The following is a 21,749-nucleotide window of genomic DNA, read 5'->3' as shown; positions in this document are numbered from 1 at the left end:
GTTTATTTAACAGGCAAAACACCCCCAGCACGCAAAATCAACTATACCGGATGACAACACTCTTTCACCGCTCTGAAAAGGATGACAAATTCAGAAAGTCTCTCCTGGCAGAGCTCGCTCTGTTATCAGTCCCTCCAGCACCAGGGATGGCTGCGGCAGCCACAAGGTGCGAGCTCTTGGTGTTTCCCAGGTCCCAGTCCGGAGCAGGCACGAGTGGTTCCAAGAAAAAGAAAGAAAGACAGTCCAGGAAAAATTCGGACTGCCTAGCTAAACTAACTAACAAGCAAAAGCGAAAAAGCAAGAGCAAAGCAGAAACAAGAGCCAGAGCAAAGCGAAAGCCAAGCAAAAAGGAAAAGCCGCACTATGTCTCTGCGTCCTGCCAGTTGTGGGGGAGCAGGTTGATAACAAAAGAAAACAAAACTTCGCTTTCCAGAGCCAGTCTTGAAGGCCCAGAACATAATATCCAGCATAAAAAGAACAGACGACTGGGGATACAAGCATGATAACATCACCCGAGGACAGCCCCGCAGCTCCCCGAGGCTGTCCCGGGGACTCCTGAGGCGCTTTCCGTGCGTGTCTGAGCGGATCCATAGCTATCTACAAAGGGAATCTGGGGGAGAGCATTGGGTGACCGCACTGCTGGGCTGAGGTGACATTCATCACTACGGCAGGAATCACAGAATATCCTGAGCGGGAAAGATCACCGAGTCCACCCCGCGACCCTGCCCAGACCCCCCAACAACCCCACCCTGGGCACCCCTGGCAGCGCCGCCCAAACGCTCCCGGAGCTCCGGCAGCCTCGGGGCCGTGCCCGTTCCCTGGGGAGCCTGGGCAGTGCCCAGCACCCTCTGGGGGAAGAACCTTTTAAAATCCAACCTAACCCTCCCCTGGCACAGCTCCAGCCGTGCCCTGGCTCCTGTCTCCGGTCACCAGAGGGAAGAGCCCAGCGCCTCTCAGAGCTGTGACTGCGTTTCCGCGGTGCCCCACCAGCACCTTCCTCGCACTCCTCAATCCCGAAACCTTTCCCCGTTCCTGGGGACGAACAACTCCCCAGCCCGTGCGGGCTGCGCTCGCAGCCTCCATGCCCCGCCTGAGGCCGCCCGGGCCGGGCCGGGCCAGCCCCGGTCACCGCGGAAACGGAAACGCGCGGGCCGGGGCCGCCGGGAGCGGGGCCGGTTTGAACGTTCGGCCGCCGCCGCCGCCTCCCCCCGCCGTGGCCGCGACCCGCAGCCCCCCGAGGTAACGGGGCAGCGCCCGCGGGGCCCGGCGGGGCAGGGAGGGCTGCCGGGGACACTGGTGTGCGCCCCGGGCCGGGACACGGCCGGGGGCCGGGGCTGAGCGAAGGGCCCCGGGGCGGGCCGGGGTGTGCGGCTCCGGCGGCACGGGAACGCGTTCGCTGCTGGAGTGTGCCAGGACAGGTCCGGCTCAGCTGGGACGCGTTCGCTGCTGGAGTGTGCCAGGACAGGTCCGGCTCAGCTGGGAAACGAACGGCGCGGGAGCGAAGAGCGCTGCCCTGTGCGGTGCTGCCTCCTGGAAAACAGTCCTGACGGCTTTCTGGTTCTGTTGTAACTATCACTCTACTTGCTGTTTTCCCTCCTTTCTCCCCCTTCTTCTTTAAAAAAAAACCCCAAACCTCTAATTCTAAGGAATACCAAGTTAGGAATGCGGTATCACACAAACGCCTTGAGGTGTTTTATACAAATTGGGTGTAATGAATATATTTATTGTGTGGTTGGCTGTTCCGTTTCAAACCTAAACAAGCACATTCTTGTAGATTACATTGAGAACCTGTTATTTTCAAAGAATCTGTCTTAGGTTTGTGTTTATTTGAACATAACACATCTAGTTTCACTTCCTGTATTGTTCAAGCACATCTTTGTGTGGCGTAAGATGAAGAGAGACTGATGTAAGACAGTATTTGACCTTTTCTACATCAATGGCATTAATTTTGCAGATTACTTTGTGTGCTTTCAAAATGAGCAATGAAGATGAAATAAAGGAAAAACTGGATGCGGAATTAGATCGCTGTGTTGTGGCCATGAAACCCTATGTCCTTAACCTGCAGCATTGCTCAGGTACAGATGGTAAAATGTGCATTTAAACACTAATAACAAAGCCCTAGGGGCTGACAGTTATTATGTGTAACTAATTTAGCCAGGCACTTCATCTCTGACTTTGCAAGGTACAGTTTTGATGGGGGTTTGCACAACTTCTAAAGTTGGATGTTTGAGGTACATGCTGCAATTGTTTGATCTTATCTGTCTTGTTTTCATGATGTAAATGTGCTTTTGCACGTTTACAATATATTAACATCTGTCTTTAAAAACCTAGTTCAGTAGAAACTAAAAGCTTTTAAAGGGCATTGTTTCTGAGATAGCAAATATTTTTTAATTATAAAGTTGTTAACATTTGTTCAGGAATGTGTAATAATACGAACATCAATTAATAAATGATGTTGCATAAATCTAATTTTTACAACAAGCTCATTGTTATTAAAAGTAAAAACCCTACAAATTAAGTCCTTTATGTGTAAACATTTAACTAAATGAATAATTTCCTTATCTGATAGCAAATCTTGTGTAAATAGAGATTTTTTTTTTAATAGATGAGGATTTATTGTGTATTTAAAGTATTAATGCTCATGCAAGCTGTGAGTTGTAGTTTATGGCAGTTCTTGCAGTGAGTGCAGAGTTTCTGGGATTTCCAATTCCATGTTTACAAAAATCATGTAAACTTCTGGTAAATATGAATTCATAGAAAATGTTTGTGCAATATGTAAATTTGAACCATTGTTAAAGACTTTTTTTTCTAAGTATTCAATCATTTATTTGGTTTGGTCATTTGGGAGTTTGTTTTCTTTTTAACTTTGGTGTAGAAGGGAGAAATGTACAAAATTGGTGACAGTGATGGCTTCTGTTTTCTGCATGTGTTTGATTTGCTCTGAAAATGCATAGTGACCACATATATCAATATTTTCAGAAAGAAAAAGATGCTCACTATGGATTAAAAAACTCTGCAAACCTTCGGCAGCAGGCATAGGAATAGTGGGAAGGGAGAATCGAAACTTGTATGCAAAACTGCTGCTCCACATGCTGCAGAGAGGAGTTCTGAATGGTCCCTTCAGCCAGAAACCAGAGGAAGGAATGCTGAAAACTTTGCCTGCCTACATGGTGAGTGTCATTTCTTTACGAGACAAACTTGCTAAAATGTACCCTGGAATTGCTTTTCCATCTTGGATTTGGTACAAATGTGACAAACGGTTCTGAGTGGGTTGAGTGGAACTCGTGTGATAAATAAAGGCATTTCTTGTAATTGATGATGGGAAAACCTTTCAATGGGCAAAACTTTTGAGACTTGTATCTTCAAAATTCTGGTTAGAAGGCTTATGAAAATAGGTGTTTGAAGGAACAGAAGGGTAATCTTTTTCTAGTTCTTTGTTAAAATGTAATGAAAGGTCCTTGAGGCTTTCTTTTGTCCTAATCAGTAGATAGCTCTTGTGAAAAGAAAATTGTCCTTAAAGGTGGTGACTTTAGTAGCCTGAGAATATTATGGAACTCACACAGACATCATTAAAGTTGCAGTTTCTTTTCTGAAGAGCTGAATATACTGTGTCAACCCTTGACATCAGCTTCAGTGAGATAACAATGCCAATTTTTGCTAAAATTACCCATCCTGTAAGAAGTACTGGAAAATATTTACACTGTTGCCATGAATTCCCATGGGCTGGGAAGGTGACATGTGCACCCCTCACTGACCTCACTGGAAAAGGGATGATTGTACTGCAGGTAGTCCTGCAAGAAATGACATTAAGAGTGTAAAGAATGTATCTGTGTAAATGTATTCTCCTGTTGATTTTGCATTTGTTCTCATTCTAGTCAGTTTATTTTGATGAACCAAGTTCACCAAGGGTTCGGAACAGCCACTCTGACTGCTTACCTGAGTGGATGGTGGGAGACCTGGGAAAACATGACAGTAATGTATCCTCTGTGGAGGTCTCATCTTCAGCAACAGCTCCTGCACGTGGGTAAGGTTTCTGTCCTTGCTTTAGCAGTGTTTGATTTGTGTTTAATAGCTGTAAGCTCTGGATGTCTCAGTTTGGATGAGTTTATGGCCCTCCCTCATGAACTCACCATCAGTGTTTGTGCTTTATAGACAGAAACTCTGGTAACAGCTTCAATGTAATGAGAACTCCTAGACTGCTCTGTTCTTACTTTTCTCCATTATGTCTGACTTCTTTACATCTCCTTCCATGTCCCATCCCCCTATCCTCTTTCTCTTCCTCTTGTTCTCCTCCTCCTTTCAGTTCCAGACACTTAACATGGAAAATCAAAGCTAACATCTGTAGTCTAAGGCCATGATACTGAAAGCAGCTGTTTTATCAAATAGTTTTTAATGGCTTTTTTCCCTGTAGATTAGAAATATAAACAAGCATACAGATGGTAGATTTAGAGGTTGTTCTATGACTGTTGCTCACAGGTTTTTTAGAGGAAATGGAATAGTGGCTCCTTGCAGATAAGCAAGTTTTGCCGAGCGAGATTTAGGCTTTTGATTTGCAGCAGCCAGTGAGCTTCAACTGCATCCTCAGTCCCAGTCAGCTGAGAGTAGAGCTGTTTCCAGCAGGGAAAAAAGGTGAAATGTGTCATTATTAAGGCTTGTTTTCCTGTTGGCTTAGAAAGATGTTCCTGCAGTATTGAAGGAGTGACAAGCTGGTCATTTGGACACTTGGAAAACTTTATTCTGTCCTAATTTGTGGGAATCTTAGGTAAATTCTAGTTTAATCTACTGTTCTTAAGTATTTACTTTCTGGATTTTCTTACATAGTGCAGCTTCATGCTGATTATCAAGATCTGTGTTTCTTTTTTTTCTTTATGTGTCTGCATTTCAGTAATGGATGGAATTTCTTCTTGTTTGCCCCTTTTAAAGTCTCATTAATGTTTAACCTCTCTGAAATCCTTGGTGAAGGAAGCACTCTTAGACATGGAGTGAATATTAGTCAAAGCTCAGTCGGTACTGTACAAGAGGAAGTGAGTGTTTGCTCTGCTTCTGGTTTCGTTTCATTGTGTTAGCAAGTTTAGTTTCAGAAGTCCAATGCTTTTTTCACGCCTTCACTTACATCTTTCATGAGTGGCCACCATTAACTGTTCTCTTGTAGGCACACTGATGTTTATGCTGTTTACCATCATTTTTCAATCATGTTTTTAGTTTTCCAGCAGTGATTTGGATAAGTGACAGATGGACGCTTGCAAATTAAATCACATGAATATTGAGCATTGTGAAGCTCTTCTGTATCCATTAAATGTGTAATTCTAACATTCATTCAAAAAGTTACTCTTATGTCTGAGGTCTCTGTACCTCCTTTTCTTGAGGATCAGGGGCTCTTCTGGTTGCTTGCATTTGTACTCTGATAACAACCTGTGGTTTTGATAACAGACTTGTGGTTTAAGAGCCAGAGGCAGACAATGGAGAATTTCCAGTTGAGTTATGATATTACTGATTTGGGCTTGGTGATACAGAGAATTCACTGGAAAAGGAATGATTCTGGTTTCATTTCATTGTGTTAGAAACACATTTTCAAGTTTAGTTTCAGATAGATACAGAAAATGGTCAGGAAGAGCTGTTCAGATACCCTTAATTAAAAAAGAAAATAGATTTGACATTATGAAAACAAGGAATGTATAATGTTTTAGAAGTGTTTTTTGAGGCCTTGGAAGAATTTTTGTTACTGTTGTGCCATGTCAGGATACCTGGCCTGGGTCTGAGCAGGTTGTGTCAGTCCCTGGGAGCAGCATCACCAAGGCAAAGTATCACTCTGGGGGTTAGAAGCAATAAAACAGTGTCAGCACAACTCTTCCCTCTTAGGCCAAATTTAGCACACTGATATCTCTACAAGGCCATATTTGTGGTATAGAAATACACCTAATTACTCTGAATTCCTGACTTGTGCTGTCAGCTGGGGTGGGATTTGAATATTCCTCCCTCTTCATCCTGCTGGGGTTGGTCCCTGCAGGAGAAAAGCTGAGGTGCAGTTCCAGCTATTCCCTCCCTTCTTTGCCATAGTTTTGCTCTCTTTTCTACCTGGTTTATAGTAGAATACTGGTAATTTGATGTCTTTTCCCACTCTATGTCTGAACCTAAGATTCAGCTTGGCCTGGCAAAGTTCCCAAGGTTATTTTTGGTTTAGTGAAGCTTTATTTCATTTTTCCCCTTCTGTCCTGTGGGAATGAAGCATACCTGCATTGGAGAGTGGTCCCCAAGATTCTGCTGAGTTCTCTGGAGACCTGCATTGCAAATTATTCCCTGGATTGCAAATTATTCCATGCCAGGAAAAGCAAGTAAATGTAATTGAATAATGTTACCGGTTTAAAGGAATTAAAAATCAGGTGTACAGGCACAACTCTGCCAGTGGATGCTTGGACCAAGAGTGGGGCTGTGTCTAAGGAAATCTGAATTTGTGTTGGAAAATTTCGGTAGTTCTGTAGATTACATAAATTAATCTTCACTGCAATAAGAAATGTAATTTTCCTGCGAGTTTTGCAGAAAAATACTGAATGTAAATATTTCAGCTGTTGTGTTTTGAAAAATACAAAATATTTACATATTTAATATTTACTTAAATGTGACCATGTTAAAATATTACCTATATCCAACGTATAGATCCTGGTTTTCTTTGTATTTACAATTTTGGATGAGCAATCAGTGCAGGTAAAACTGTAATATATTAAATATTTTCCGGATGTGCAGTTTGTAGGGAGAGCCAGCAGATGGTGACCGAGTTCCACTGTATTTGTCTCTCTACTCTGAATGTGCACTGGGAAACTGCATCCATGGGCATGGAATTTGTGTAGTTGGATGAAAATTTTGCATTCCAGCCATGACTCAGTTCCTACAACATTTTCTCAGGGCAAAATAGATAATGTCAGTGAGACATCTTTGAGTAACTGCTTGATGTTCTTTATCTCAAGATTCTCTCCTTTCAAAGACCCAAACAAACAAATTCTTTTCATAGTGATTTTTATCTTGCAATACAGATAATTCTGTGTTGGACAATTTTGACTTTTCCATATGAAGTTGTTTTTCTGCCTAAATAAAAGCCTTAGATATACAAGCCTTACTTGCAAACTGGGGTGTTGATGAATAAATCCAACTAGCTGGGACTGGAAAGGTGCAGCTTTGTTTTGAAATGTGAGAGGGTTGGTTTGAGAAATGTTTAGATTGGTTTGAACAGAAACCTGGGCTTTCTGACCCTGTAGGAAAATTCTACTCTATGTTTGTAGAGTATGCCTGAAAACATTGTTAAAGGTTAGTGTGTTGTCATGCTGGACCAGGAAGAATCAGTGAATTTCCCTCTCTTTGTTCCTAGAAGGAATATTTACTAATCTCCTTTATTAGCAGCAAATTGCTGCCTCCTCCCATGCCAGCTCCCTGCTTGGGCTGAAGCAGGAGGTCACAGGTTGATGTCAAAACTCTGCTCATCCTTCACTCTCCTGCAGTGGGAAGAAAAAAGAATTAATTTTGTGCCTTTTGGAGCCTGACTTGTATTAGCAGGAGGCTGGAAAAGGTAATGGACAGGAGGTACATACTGGATATGAGCAAAATTATGTTCATCCTTAGCAATCTTTTCAAATTCTGGTTGTACAGTCAAGTAAAGGAGCTTCCTTTTTTAGTTCCTCTTCAAAAGAGCAAATACAGAACTAAGAATGCATCTAGGCTTTTGTCCTCCCTTTGGTGAATTTGCAAATATTACAGGTAGCTTGGGTTGGCTTGTGTATTTGTTGATATTCCTGAATCTCTGAATGACGAGGGCATGAATTCTGTTTTCTCTCATTTTTAACAATTGGAACTTTATTGCATTGTTAGGTAACCTGAGTATTACTCAGAAAGGAAATCTGATGAAAGGGCAGATTTACTCACAGGCAAAGATTTATCTCCCTTTAATTAAAGGTAATTTTGTGTCAAGTGAAATCTTGGTAAGAAATGCAAGAGGCAGTCATTGTGTTATCATATTCCTTTTGATCTTTTTTACCCCTAAGACTTTGCTTATCTAAACTATTTACTGCTTTGTAATTGTTATTGTGCATCCATACATGTTGTTTATATGGGATTTATTGGTGCTGGAAGGGAAGGTAGGCTCCCAGTTGTTGTATTTCTCTGTTCCCTGCTGTTCTGATGAAAGCTGGGGCCCTGTGCTTCGTGAAAACTTTGTGTTTGTCTCCCTAGAAGTGACTGGTTTATATTGTACATCCAACAGTTGTTGTTCTGTTCATAAACACTTCATTCATCTCAGTTCTTTTTGGCATAGCAGCCATCTCATTTGCTGCCAGATGGAAAGGAAGGGAGGTATTGAATGGTCTGATTTGACTTTAATATAATATGGCCAGTCATAGGAAGGTGAAGGACTAACAGGAGTTTTTAATTACCTTAATACCTGTGGAACTGACAGTGGAGTATGTGCTGAAGGGTGGTTCACTACTGTTTTGGATCTTTTGCTGTATCAACCCATCTAATAAATGCTTAGAACTTCTACTTTATTTTGTTCTTTTTCCCACTGTTCTGTGGCTGAAAAATGTCTGTGACCAGGTGCATCAGTGACAATTCTCTTCACTTGTCTGCTGCTCTGCATTTCCCTTTGCTCAAGTGCTTTATTTACAACAAAAGCCTTTCCAGAAAATCCCTCTGCTGGACAGAGCACTTGGTCATGCTGTGCTTGTGTCCTGTCTTGTGGATGTTTCTTTGCCATCCCCCGTAAATTCCACTTCAGTCCATAAAACAGAACTGAAATGAAACCAAGACAATTTTTGGGACTTGTTCCTCTCCACCTTAGCCTTTCAAGGCACTGCCTTTGCACAGATCTGTGTGTGTCATTCTGGCCCTTTGTGTGTTATAGGATCATTTACCTTGTTCTAACCTATTTTTTTGGTCTTAAAAGTCTCCCCTATGGTGCAACCAACCATCATCTTAATTCCTCTTTCTTCTCTAAGTCACTGGACTCCATCTTATGTTGTTTCATATTCTTAGCAATATTGCTTCAAAAACATTCTCTTAGGTCAGCCTTCTCCTTAGCTTGGATTTATCCTAAAATCCTTTGGGAGACGTTGGGTCATGCAGTAAAAGAAAACAAAGAACACTTTTTAATGTACTGTCATGTACTCAATATTTCTAGTGGGTTTTTTGGTGTGGGGTTTTATGGTGGTGGTTTTTTAATGGAACACTTAAGGCTTTTATTTGCCTTTAACACTAAATTTTTGTCTTTTTTCTCCTTTTTTTTTTTTTTTTTGATCTTTCCATCTGTGATTAACATCCTTTGTGTGCCAAAAGTTGCTGAAAATGAATTTCTCTCTTTCTGCTTCCTCCTGTCATTAATAGCAGGGAAAGACTCAATGAGAAGCCATCAGTATTATCCCGTTGTCTGAGCTCTCCTCACCGAACAGATGAAGATGACCTAGGCACGTCACTGTCTGTAAGATGCTTCTCCTTTTTGTCCTAAAGCTCTGCTTTCCCTGAGTTGCTTTTGTATATCCCTGTAAAGCTGTTATTTCCAGCTGTGTGGGTCACGATCCCTGTGTAAAGGTGCAGACATTTGGGAGGGAATGATAGGGAGTGTCAAGCTTTTTTCTTCTTTTTGCCAGAGTCAGGATTAAATGTGCTAGAGGGTATTTCTTGTTGGGACTCAGATGTTTATCAGTTCTGATCTCTGAGTTCTGCAGCACTTCACTCTAACAAACTAAAAATGGAGCCACATCGCTCTCGACAAGGCCGTTTAGGGGTAAACTGTCCAATTAAGAAATGGCACCTAAATTATTTTACTTTTAACCCAATAACCAACCACCCGTGCCCTGCAATGTGGATTTTTATCCAATTACACAAAACAATCCAAACCCAAGGAGAGGAAGGTGAAGAAGAAGGAGCAGCCTCTATGCTAAAACCTCCATCTTGCCCATATCTATTGCTATATTCTAAACCCTTCAGCTCTTGAGTTTTCCACTCTGTGATATCACACACTTCTATCCAAACTCCACACCCACAATCCAAGTTCCATCATTCCATTTTGGAAGCATCTCCATGGCCTCAGGTCAGTGCAGTGTTCTCTTGGGGGTCAGTGCCTGGCAGCACACAAAGTCTAAGATTCTCAGTAACCAGGGTTCCAACAAGGGAGGACTAAAGCTCATCAAAATCTGTCCTTTGCAGTGCAGGGGAAAAGAATTTCTTGTAGGATGCTGAGTTCATCCTAATGCTTGACCTCTGTTTAGTGTTGTGTGTTCAGTGTCTGCTGCATTGTTTTCCCCGGGCTTGGCAACGTGCCTGCATTGACATCATCTTGTATTTTGCAATAACAGATTAAAGAAAGCTGCATAGATAACTCTGGCTCTGTTCAGTGATGGTTGACCTCTGAAGGAGTGAATTTTGGACAGTTTGTTTCATCAGACTTGCCACAACGAGCATTTTGACTGATGAAGGGGCTTTGACTGATTGAACAGGCTTTGTCTGAAACCCTTTTAGTCCAACATATTCAATGATGTTGTTTATATAATTGCAAGCTTTGCAATTATATAAACAATTACTCCTGACAAACGTGTGATACCAAGGAATGTGCTGTTTACCTTCCAAAATGTGCTCTGTGGCCTTGCAGTGTCCTTCACCACACCTAGAGCAGCCCTCACCCCCCTGTGAACACTGAATTTCCTGTTTGTTCCTCCAGCTCTGCCCACGCTTCATTTTTGATTGTATCAGAGGAATAGTTTAGAAAGATTGCAGCTGGGCACAGTTGAGGATTTATGAGGACATGAAGTGCAAATAGGATAAACTGGAAGCTCCTTTCTGAGGAAATTTGTGTTCTGCTGTGCATCTGGAATAGAGGATTAGCAAGGGGATGGTTTATCAGGGAAGGTTACAGGTGCTCACTGGGCAAAAATCAGTGTCTGTGCTCTAGGCTCTGATTGCTGTGAATGTATGTGTGTGTTGATTGTATGTATACAATGTAATTTAAATACAGAAATGCCATCATTAAAAATAAAACCACATGCTGGCTTTACTGCATTTCTCCTTATTGGTTTCCTGTTTATTTTACTTCAGGAAATATTCCTTATGGAAGAGTTATTGTAAAAAAAATTTGTATTCTTCAGTTGAAACCTGGATTTGGGGCTTTAAAGTTTCGTAGGGGAGTTTTGCTACTTTGTTTTGTTTATTTTTAATATATTTTTTGTTGTTATTGCTGGCTCTGCTGCAGCTTCCAGGTCACTGTTAGACAAATCTCTGCACTTCATTGTTCTTCAGCTCCACATACTGGTTTCTCCCGTGATTACAGCTCTAAAAGGGCCTTTAAGTGAAACAATCCTCTCTTGCTTTGCCAGTTTGATAATGTTCGGCTGGCTGGAACAAACAATACCTTGTTCCATTCTCAGGGATATTCTGGGATTTCACAGATGTTCTGGCATGGTTCAGGCCCAGGCAGAGGAGCAGGGAGACTTTCAAGAAACATAAAGAGCTGCCTCAACCAAGTGCTGGTTAACAGCAGCCCAAGCTCTGCTCACTGGATGCTTGTGACAAATGAGATTTGAAGAAAAGGTGCTGGCAGGCCCATACACAAACCTCACTACATGAGACAAAGTAATTCAGGCTTCAGCGTTGTTTTTTAAATACCTGGGCCAAGGAAAGTGTTCTGTAGCAGCTTTCCCCATTAGATCCATTAAATGTTGGTAGTTGTTGTTATCCCACAGGGAAAACCTTTCTTCTGAGAGGCAATTCCTTGTTACTTCCTGCAGCAGCGATAACCACAGCCCTGGCTGGGTGCTGGAAGTCAGGGAGGAGCCTTGAGCTGGGCAGCAGCTGCTCTGTCCTCTGCTTTGACAACCTTCCCTGCCTTGCTGTGCTTTCCTTTCAGTTTTAAATCTGCTTTTTTATTTGGAGGCTGATCAGGTGTTCTGGATGAGCCCCAGAACAGGCACTGTGGAGATGAACAGATGCCTGAAAATGGAGTATTTTGGGTCTTTCAGTAAATTCACCCTCTGCAAAGGAGACCATTGCTTTGGAAATAAATAAAGAACATTAAAGTGGAGAGCAAAGCTAATTTATCCTCTGAACTGCTTTCTCAGCCCAGTATGCTCTGGAAACTGAGCTGTTGTGGTGAAAGCTGTCAGAAGTATTGTGACACTATTAGGAAGTGCAGTGTAGCTATGGCCAAAGTCAATGAGAAGTTTAATTTTAAATTAAAAAAAATAATTGCCAACAATTCTGATATTTTCTTTGACTTTTTTTATGTTCCAGGATGATCAACACAAAAGGGACTTTTCATTGGATGATGATGACCTCGAAGCACGACTCAATAGTTGGAATCTTGGGGTAAAATAAACTGAATACTTTCCTTATTTATTAACTTGCAGTGGGAACTTCTCAGTAGTGTAGTTTGCTTTCCGAGCTCAGCCAGCAAAATTTCATGTGGGAATCAGTCTTTTAGAAATGAATTGCTAAGGCTTGGAAAGGCTATTTGTGAATGTATGAGAAGAAAGCATTGAAAATTTAAGTAATAATAATCTTCACACATTTAATATGGCTACTCATAAATCAGGCCAAATAATGGCTGTTGGGCAAAACCAAGAATCTTACTCTGGTAGAAATTCAGACTAATTCTTTATGACTCTGTAACATTATTTTTTATTTATCCTTGTATAAATGAAAGAAGAGTTTGGCTTTCTGTGTTTGTTTTTTTAAACAAAGCAGAATTTGTAAGCCATTAATACAACTCAGTTTTTTTTGGTCAGTGTGCCTCCTTTTGAAAGTGTTCAGGAGGTTTTTCTTTGTGTTCACCTCTTTCTTTCCCTTTTAATAATTCAAATTTATTACTCTTCTAAGACTTTATTCCCTTGGTTGTATTTTCTGTGGTATTAGTCCATGATAGTTCTAAGGAGACAATGAAGTACCTCTTCTCTATAGATGTATTTTAATGTATTTTTTTCTATTGTGTTGTTTTGTCTTTTTTGCAACCCTTTCACTTGTGATTTTCACCATCAAATCTTTAACCTATTTCATTGGAATTAATATACTAATAGCAATTCAGTTTTGTTAAGATCACTTTGATTTTAACAGGGAGGTTTCTTCTTTCTTTTCTTCCTTATTTTGGCTTATTCTCACAGGTTGAAAGCTCACAGAGTTGCAGCCAAAGTTAGGAGTGATTAGAGCGAGTTTAACAAAATAGTTCAGCCTTGTTTTTTGAAAAATAATCACATATTTTCATGTTGTCATTTTAATCAGCTGCCAAATGATCCTTATTCTTCCTGCACTATTGTCAATCCAGAGGGATATGACAGCATTTAAAAATCTTGCCTATTACACTCCAGGTTTTTCATGGATGGCCAAGTTCTTTTCAGTGCAATCAGAAATGATAACAGAATATTAATGGTTTTCTCTCCTTGGTGTTTCTCTTGCTTTTGCCAAGCTGAGGGTGGAGATGGGTGAAAGTGTCAGCATTGTGCAGGTGCCTGAAACGAAGGTGCAATCACTTGCAGATTTTGAATATTTAGGCTGAATTCTGGTCATATTTAAAATATGACCAGAAAGCTGTAATACCTTGAGCTTTTAAAGCTGCTTTAAGGGGGAAAACTTGCTCATGGCCATTTCACAAATTACGCTAACTGATGCTGACAAAGGATCTCTTTATATCCTGCATTTTTATATCAGTGTCAATCTGCCTGCCTGCTTATCTCTTACCTCAGTCATTTTATTTGTATTTTATTTCTTTTCCTAATTGAAATTCCAGTTTGCAATCATGTTGTGCTAATAATGGCTGGTTATTAAACTGTGATGATCCTCTGCTGATACAGGAGCTCCCTTGGATAACAAATTGGCTACCGTGGCACATAAATCAGTTTTTCAAGTCTCCTCTCCAGGGATGGTAATTAAAGAAGTCGCTCATGAGAGACTTTGATTGCCTGATAAGACTTGTTGGGAGTTACCCGACAAAGGGGACTGGAGGTTGTAAAGGAGAGGTCTGTGAGGGGTTGTGCTGAACAGCGTTTCCCTGCTGTGGATCACGGCCTCCAGTGGGTTCTGAAAGGGTCAGGAAGTTTTAAGTGGAGTGTCACACTTAAAGAATATGTCACTGCTAAAAATAAAAAACCCCACTAAGTGATCCCTTGGAATCTGTAAGGTTTGAGTGTCAGATGTGGCTGCTGTTATTTGCAAGCATTTAAATTGCCATGGGAGCATCTTGCTGTCCTTTAATTGCTACTCCCAGCTACAAACCGTTTGGGAAACTTAATTTACAGTGATCCCACCTGAGATACAGAAGACCCTTGACCCAAAAAATACTTCAGTAGTGGGGGAAGATAGGAAAGCAGATACAGAATGGCTTTCACTTTGAGCTACCTGGGCTGCAGAACAGTTGTCTTGAAAAGCTTTTGAAACTTTCCTTGGTTTTTTTTTTGGTTATCCAAGAATTTTTTTCAGTAAGAATCTGTGTTATTTTAGGAAGCTGTGAGTATTTCAGGCAAGTTTATATGGAGACCATGCTTTTATCCCAGAATCTGCAAATACCCAGCTAGGTACACACATTGGTGAGACAGCCCTGGTGTCTTCCAGCTGCAAGGTGCTGCTGAGCCTTCACTGCTCCAGCTTGGAATTGAAATGGCCAGTTAGAAATTGTTAATATATTTTTACTGTTATCTTTCAGCCTCCTTCTTTAATATATTTTAAATTTCTGCTTCTTCAAAGCTCTTGTATTTTTAAGGTCACATTCTGGATGTGTTTTCAGTTTTTATGATATACCCACATCAGTGATTGAGATTTTTTTTTTTTAATATTGTTATTAAAAATACTATGGAAACATTTGGGAAATACTTTTATGAGTTTTCTACTAAGCTGAGAGGTCAGATCTGGAGGCTTCAGATATTTGTTCTTAATAATAACATTTTCTACAGGAGAAGTAAAATGTGTTGTGTTACTTTGCTGATATTGTTACTTTTTGTGAGTAATAAAAGAATTTTTCCCTTTTCCTTGCAGCATTCCTGATTATCCCTATCAAACATTTTATGATTCAAGTTCTTTATATTCTAATCAGGCATGAGTAAATATTTGAAAAAAAGTTGAGTTTTGATTGTGATAAATTTGTCTTTCATACATGGAATACTAATTTACACTCATTTTCCATACATTATAAAATGTGTTTCTCCTAGCCTGCATTGACTCTTATCTAAACTGATGTGGGGACTGTCCTTTATCAGATGTTCCTGCCTTGAAGCTGCATTTGCCATGTAGAAAAGCAGAAATCCTTTTGTGTGGCTGTTTGAAGGGAAAACTTTCAGAAGCAGGAGCTGAGACAAATAAATACCAGCAATCTTTGGTCATGTTGTTACTTTGAACTTTGTCAGTCTTCAGCCATCCTGGAGTATAATAAAAGTAACCTGGGCTAGGGGAATGAGAAGAACTTTAAGGTCCCTTCCAGCCCAGACTTTTCTGTGATTCTGTGTTCTTTTTTCATCAACAGCTGTCAATGAATTTCTGCATATTGTTGCAGCTCTAGTGCACTTCATAACTGAAGGGAAGGTGGCTATCTCCTGTTTATGTCTCAGAAATAATTAAATATTGTGAAGGATGTGTAGTGTCAGGGAAGAAACCTCATTGGATAATGAAATTAAATTGCTTTTTTTTAAATTTTTTTTTTCCTCTTTAGCTGAGCTTTTTAGATTGTAGACAAACATAAATTTTGGATAAAAAAAATAAAGTTACATAAAGAAACAGCAATGAATTAAACCCCTGCAAATTCTTACCTCACCTTTCTCTCATGATGCCTGTGGTGCAGTTTCATTTGTCACCAAATTGTAGCCAGTCTTAGGGGTGACAATGCCTCTCTTTCAAACATCCCAGGAAATTCAGCACATCATTTTAGGTGGAAAGCACACAAAGAGATTGCACCCTGGGGAAACAGCAAAGGGCTTTTTAATCAGGGAGAACACGATTTTTCATCACTGGAATTCAGCCAGGACAAGAATTAACTCTTTAGCTTTTCCCAGAAGTGATGTGGGACTGACTGGACGCTCAGTCTTGCCCAGAAAAACTTGTCCTGGGAAATCTTACTGTCTAGGAAAGGTTTGAGAAGACTGAGACCAAAGAAATTCCCTGGTTGGTGGCTGTGTTCTGCTCTCCTTCCTTGGAGCAAAGTGTTATAACACAGGGTTAAGTGGATGGAGTGTTGGGATTCCTGGGAGCCTGCAGCCGCAGTGGATGCTGTGCCTGCTCTGTGTGCTTGGCTCACATCTGCCTGTGTCTTTCCAGTCTAGTTAAGCTCAACCATTTCTGCACAAGCCATTTGATTATCTTTTGTTTGGTTTCTCAGTCTGGCTGCTTACTATAAACATACCTACTGTATATGTTGTGGCCTTGCAGGGCAGCAGTGCTGGGAAAACTTTCCCACAGTGAGCTCCAAGTAGTGTTGAGACTTCAAAAAATAAATCTAACTTCCATGCTGACAAACAGCCTTCATCTGCTTTAATGTCCTTCCACTAAGACTGCAACAGCAGCATTAAAGTGAACTTCCCTACAAATTATGATGTTAGATAAGAATGTCCTTACTCAAATTTCCTGAAGCTACTCAGCAGTTATTTCTGTAGGGAACATGCTGGCTGGCTGGGTTTGGTAGATTAAAGTAAGAATTTAGGGCAAGGTTCAGTTTAGTTGTTTACCATTTCAAAGTCTTAAGTGTTCTTAACTCTTTCATGTGTGTTTTTGCCATCCTTGTTTTGAAAACAATCCCGTTTTGTCTTTGATGAAGCTTAGGGGGGAATGTGCAGCGAGCTTGCAGATGCGAGTGTGGGGGTTTTATTCCCTGAATCTTAGTATTTACAATATTCTGTGAGTGGACTGACACAGGCTGAAGTTGGGCATTATTGGAGGTACCCATCCCTGGATAAACATCTTCCAAAGAGTGGAACAGGACTTTGGAGGGGTAGTTTGGAGCCATGACTTCAGTATTGTCACTGTTGTGGTATTTACTGAGCAAAAGAGCAAAGCTTTGGTGGGAATTTCTGGACTGGCCAATATTTTCAGGCTGAGGGATGGAATGTAATTGATGAGGATGAGACTTGTGGAAGTACTTAAAGCTCAAAACCGTACTTTTCCTACACTCTCCTTGCTTTTGGGGGAAAGCATTTCAACTTTTGTCAGTGCTTCACTCATTACTTGCATTGATCGCTTTAAAAATGTATAACTCATAAATATTTAGTTTTGACTACCTCAGGTGTTGTTAAAATAAATAGAAATTGAAAATACTGAAGTTACAAATTATGGCTAATTTGCCTGAAATGCAGTTTTGGAATTTTACTTTTAAGTACATTTCTGCAATACTTTTTTTCCATTTAAGAAAATATATTTTAATGAAGTAGACTATGTCTGTTAGGTGATGGGGATTTCTTCATGGGGATCTGATCCAACACCTTCACAGCTCTGATTTAGGAGAAGGAGAAGGTGACCATTGCACTCCTCACAAATTGAAACATGATTTCTTGTCAGACTGCCTAATAGAGCAGGGGAATCCAAAATCTTTTCTACAAAGACATTCAAAATACCATTTCTGTTAAGAAGTGGTATTTACAAATTAGAGTTCAGTTCTAGTTCAAATAAAGATGTCTTTCATGATGACATTTATTTGGTTCATACTCTTAAAAAAGTATGTGATTTACTGCTCTTCTCATGGCAGTCCTTCAGTTTCATACATATGTATTTTGGCTTGTCTTTGACCTTTTGCTTATTATTTTTAAATTTGCATGTTTCTCATAAATACAGACTTTTTTTTTTTTTCTTTTTTTGGGGCATTCTTTATTGTGATATTCCCTCTTTAATGTGGTTTAATTTGGAGAACAAGAAGTTTTGCAGAAGACCAGCATGAAAAGAATGAATGTTGAGGCATTAAATGTTTACAGATCAGTTTAAGTGGATATAATCCACAACAAGTAACAAAGTGGGAACATTTAACTTCAAAGCACATATGGCTGCTGTTACAAAATCAAAAAATGCAAGACTTGGGCCCTACAAAGTATTAGAGACACATTTTCCTTCTTTCCCGTAAACAAGTAGGATGTACCTTAGCTTTTCAGATGGTTTTGAAGTGAAGGCTGCAAACAGCTGAATGTCATGGGCAGATAAAGGATTTTAATTAATTGTAAATATTTACAACAATTTTTATATTACTTTTTATATTGCTTTAAAAAAGCCAAAGTAAAGGGTGATTCTGCATGAGAGACAGGTCTTTGGGAAATCATGAAGCCTTTGAAATGTGTCTCTGCAGCCTTCTCCAGATTCTACCAGGTCAAGGCTTCCACTGCTCCCCGTGATGCCAAACTGGGGAGTGCCTTGAGCTTCTGGCAAACACCTTCAGCCCTGGGGATGATCAGGAGTGTGAGCTGGATGGGGAAGTGGCCAAATTGAGGTGGGAGGAGGAATAGAATACCAGTAAAATGTAGGTGGAAAATCCTATTGCAGGTACAAATGTGTAGGACAAAGAAAATCCAAAATTTTTCCAGTTTGGAATTTCTGTACCTTTTATTTCCCTTTCTCTTGATTTGCTTTTCCTTCCCCTCCGCTGGATCTCCCATGGTTGGCCACTCCTGTATTCCTCTCCTCACAGTCTCTTCTGTGTCCAAAATTCCTCTTTTTTGTGTCCGTGGGTGCATCCAGGATTCCTTCATTCCCTGGTGGCTGCCCATGGATTTAACTGCTAGCACAGGACACTTTGTGTGAAGGAAAGTTGAGTGTAACTGTTTTAGTAAACTCCCTGACAATTAACGCATTGTTGTTAAATTATTGGTTTCCTGATGCTTTCAGCTAATGTATTAAAATTCTGGATAACACATTCATTGAAACTTGAATGTTTGTGTTAAATGTGAGTGTCTCCAACGACTTCTGGGTGAAATATGACAACTCAACACCACACAGAAATCCTACATCACCTTTTGGGACAGGAAATGAATAATACTGTATCAAATTGAAATTTCAGAGGGATTAAGCCTCTTTTCCACTGATAAATTCAACACACAAATTTATTTCATGCTACTGCATAAAGTGCAAGCATTTGATATATTTGCCATGCCTCGTAGATCAACCTAATCCTACAACTTTTTTTTTTTTTTTAATGTGTATTGCAATCTCATTCATATTCCAGATCTCACTGCCACATTTTACAAGATTATACCCTTGAAAGATTTTTTTGGGCATTCTGCTTTCTCTGTGATGTGATGTTTGAGCCTCATCATCTGAGAAAATGAGAAAGATAGAGCTGTCTGATAGAGGAAGTGGGTTGGGAACAATGCTTTGTCTCCAGTTCTTAAAAATAGTGATTAAGAGAGCTGTTTTAATTATACAGCCATGTTAATGAATTATTTCCTTATGTTTTGTCTCTATAACTTACATGTGTGGCTATAGTTTCAATGTGTCCAAATGTAATATTTCAAAAGCACTAGTTTTTAATCAGTACAATCTGTAAATATATTGTAGCTTTATACTGATTTCAATGAGCATTTAGCCAATAAAGTTGGAAATCTTTTGCATAAACCTATGTATGTAGCTGCCAAATATTTTTATGATATGCATTGATGGAATTTTTGCAACCACAAGAGTTGGGAGGAAAAAGTGCAATTTTTGATCCATTTACATTATCAAAATTGCTGAGTAGATTTCCAACCAAATGGTCTCTTCCTATTTCTATAAGATTTAAAGCATGTTCTATAAGATTTAAAGCATGTTTAAAGCATCTGTGGTTCTTTGAGTGATGCAGTTCCTGTGCTAAAAGTATGGTTTAGTTATGGTGTCTTGGACTGAATCAGACATTGTTGACCTGCTGAATTTTCTCTGCCTTGTTTTTCAGTTAGAAAACCCCAGATACCTGCGAGAAAAACGAGTGCCAATGACTGTGGTAGGTATTTAAATTCCCTTGATATTTCAAACAAACCTCTTGGTAAACCTTGGTAAACCAAGGGCAAACAAACCTCTGATGTTTTTTTTAATCGCTGGTCAGGATTGATTGTGCTTGGATTTACTGGTTTTGACTTCATTGGTTGTTTTGAACTTTTTCTTCAATAGATGACACCTAAAATTGATCTTGGGCAGGGCAGCCCCTCTCGGTACCACCAGGCACTGCTTCGAACGCAGGAGAAAGAGGTAGGATTCCTTTCCTTGGAAATTGGGCATTAACAAGGAAGTTACTGTAGCAGAAAATCTCATGGAAGAGAAATTTGCTGAAGTGACAGGGCTTGTCATCAAATGCTTCATGGATTTCCCAATTACTTAGGGAATAAAAAAGACTTTCTCAACATATTTACCGGTCCTTTGAAAGAATTTTTAGTGGAGAGTTTGAATTCTAGGAATTTTCCAAATTACCTTTTAATGGAGGCAGTGAAACCTTTGATTTAGTTAGGACTTTTGTTTGCTTTCTATATACCTTTCAAAATTAGCAGATTTTGACCTTATTTCTGATAGGATCAGCATTATTTCTGTATTTGCTTCATTGAGCTCCAATCCTCTTTTGGTCATATGGGGTTTTATTTTACGTCTTTGTAATTTTGTGAATTCCTGAGATTGCCAGGCTTGGCTATCTAATTTTCTCACACCATGGTTTTTTGCTTTGAATATGTGTAAAAGTAAAATTTTGTGGTCATTTTCACCTTTTTCATGCTTTGAGGAAGTTGACTGCCTGAGATATTTTGTCACAAGCCGCTCATTTTATTTAACACATTTCTTTTTTTGAAAGACAGTGAATTAATGGGCAGAAAAGGAAATTCAAGGTGCATTAGGAAAACAATTAACAGAACCCCAAACCCAACCAGTCAATCATTTAAAAAAAATACCAACAAAAAACCAAATCCAGCACTCTGCTCTGTTTGTCTGCAAAATTTCTGAATTCAGCCATATGCTCGTAGAAAATTGAGACAATGTACATAGTTCTCTACTATCCAGAAGGACCTAAACCCACAAAGCACCCCAAATACATCTGAGCTGGGGAGGAAAGGGCATCATCAGCACAGCAGGAAAACATTCTTTCATTTCCTTGGTGTCTTATAAGGACACATGGATTGGAACTGTCCTGAAGTTACTTCCATGACAATTCAGAAAATATCTTTAGCAGAGATACAGAGGAGGGTAAAATTGGTTGGCAGATGCTTCAGTTGTTAATAAAAGGATGTGTATGAAATGTTTTGTGGTGCTACCTGGCTGCCTCGCTCAATGCTCAAACAAGCAGCTGCACAATCCACGTGCCTTTCACTTTCTCTGCTCTGCTGTTGACTGTGCCTCTGTATTGACAATGTTCAAACCACCAGTGCCTCAGGATGAGGCAAGGTTTCATAAGATGTGAAAATAGCCCAAGAAATAAATAAACTGAAAGCACAGTGTTGTCATTTAAACAATATTTTCAAATTAAATGAACAGGAATGCATGCCAAGGAGCTACATAAAATACCCAGTTAATACTTTGCTAGTTCAGTGGAAAAATCCTCTAAGCCACACAGTAAAAAATCCAGGACTTTTTGCTAATGGTGCTCGACTGTAGGCTGGTTTGAACTGGAAAGGTTACAGACAGTGTTTCACAATCACCATGTGTGTGCTATTAACGAGAAAACTTAAATGTGTTTTCATCTTATTTTGTTTGTGAAGCTCAATTAGGAATAAAGTCCTTTTCATTTATAGAATGTGAATGTATTAACAGAGCAATGGTGCTGTACAAAAGGGTCCGGGGGAACCATTAACTGTTTTCAACCTCTTTGTAGTACAAGG

General features: G+C 40.0%; 1 protein-coding gene across 4 annotated transcripts in view; it reads left to right on the top strand.

Annotated features, from left to right (window-relative positions):
- The first annotated feature begins 1,189 nt into the window (after positions 1-1,189).
- Positions 1,190-21,749, top strand: part of CEP112 (centrosomal protein 112) — a 160,662-nt gene continuing 140,102 nt past the window's right edge. For 2 of the 4 annotated variants that reach the window (XM_041485836.1, XM_041485832.1), the window contains exons 1-8: positions 1,432-1,565; positions 1,955-2,075; positions 2,980-3,170; positions 3,876-4,024; positions 9,364-9,457; positions 12,262-12,336; positions 19,847-19,894; positions 20,062-20,139. In XM_041485836.1, the coding sequence (XP_041341770.1) occupies positions 1,976-2,075; positions 2,980-3,170; positions 3,876-4,024; positions 9,364-9,457; positions 12,262-12,336; positions 19,847-19,894; positions 20,062-20,139 (735 nt within the window). In that variant the 5' untranslated portion in view covers positions 1,432-1,565; positions 1,955-1,975. Of the gene's footprint in view, positions 1,240-1,431; positions 1,566-1,954; positions 2,076-2,979; positions 3,171-3,875; positions 4,025-9,363; positions 9,458-12,261; positions 12,337-19,846; positions 19,895-20,061; positions 20,140-21,749 lie in introns of those variants that run through there. The other 2 variants (XM_041485834.1, XM_041485835.1) reach the window with 2 other exon arrangements.

The sequence above is a fragment of the Pyrgilauda ruficollis genome, unplaced genomic scaffold (genome assembly GCF_017590135.1).
Source record: "Pyrgilauda ruficollis isolate IOZ18807 unplaced genomic scaffold, ASM1759013v1 scaffold72, whole genome shotgun sequence".
NCBI lineage: Eukaryota > Metazoa > Chordata > Aves > Passeriformes > Passeridae > Pyrgilauda > Pyrgilauda ruficollis.
The sequence above is the reverse complement of the archived record's forward strand: the minus strand, read 5'-3'. Positions and strand labels throughout refer to the sequence as shown.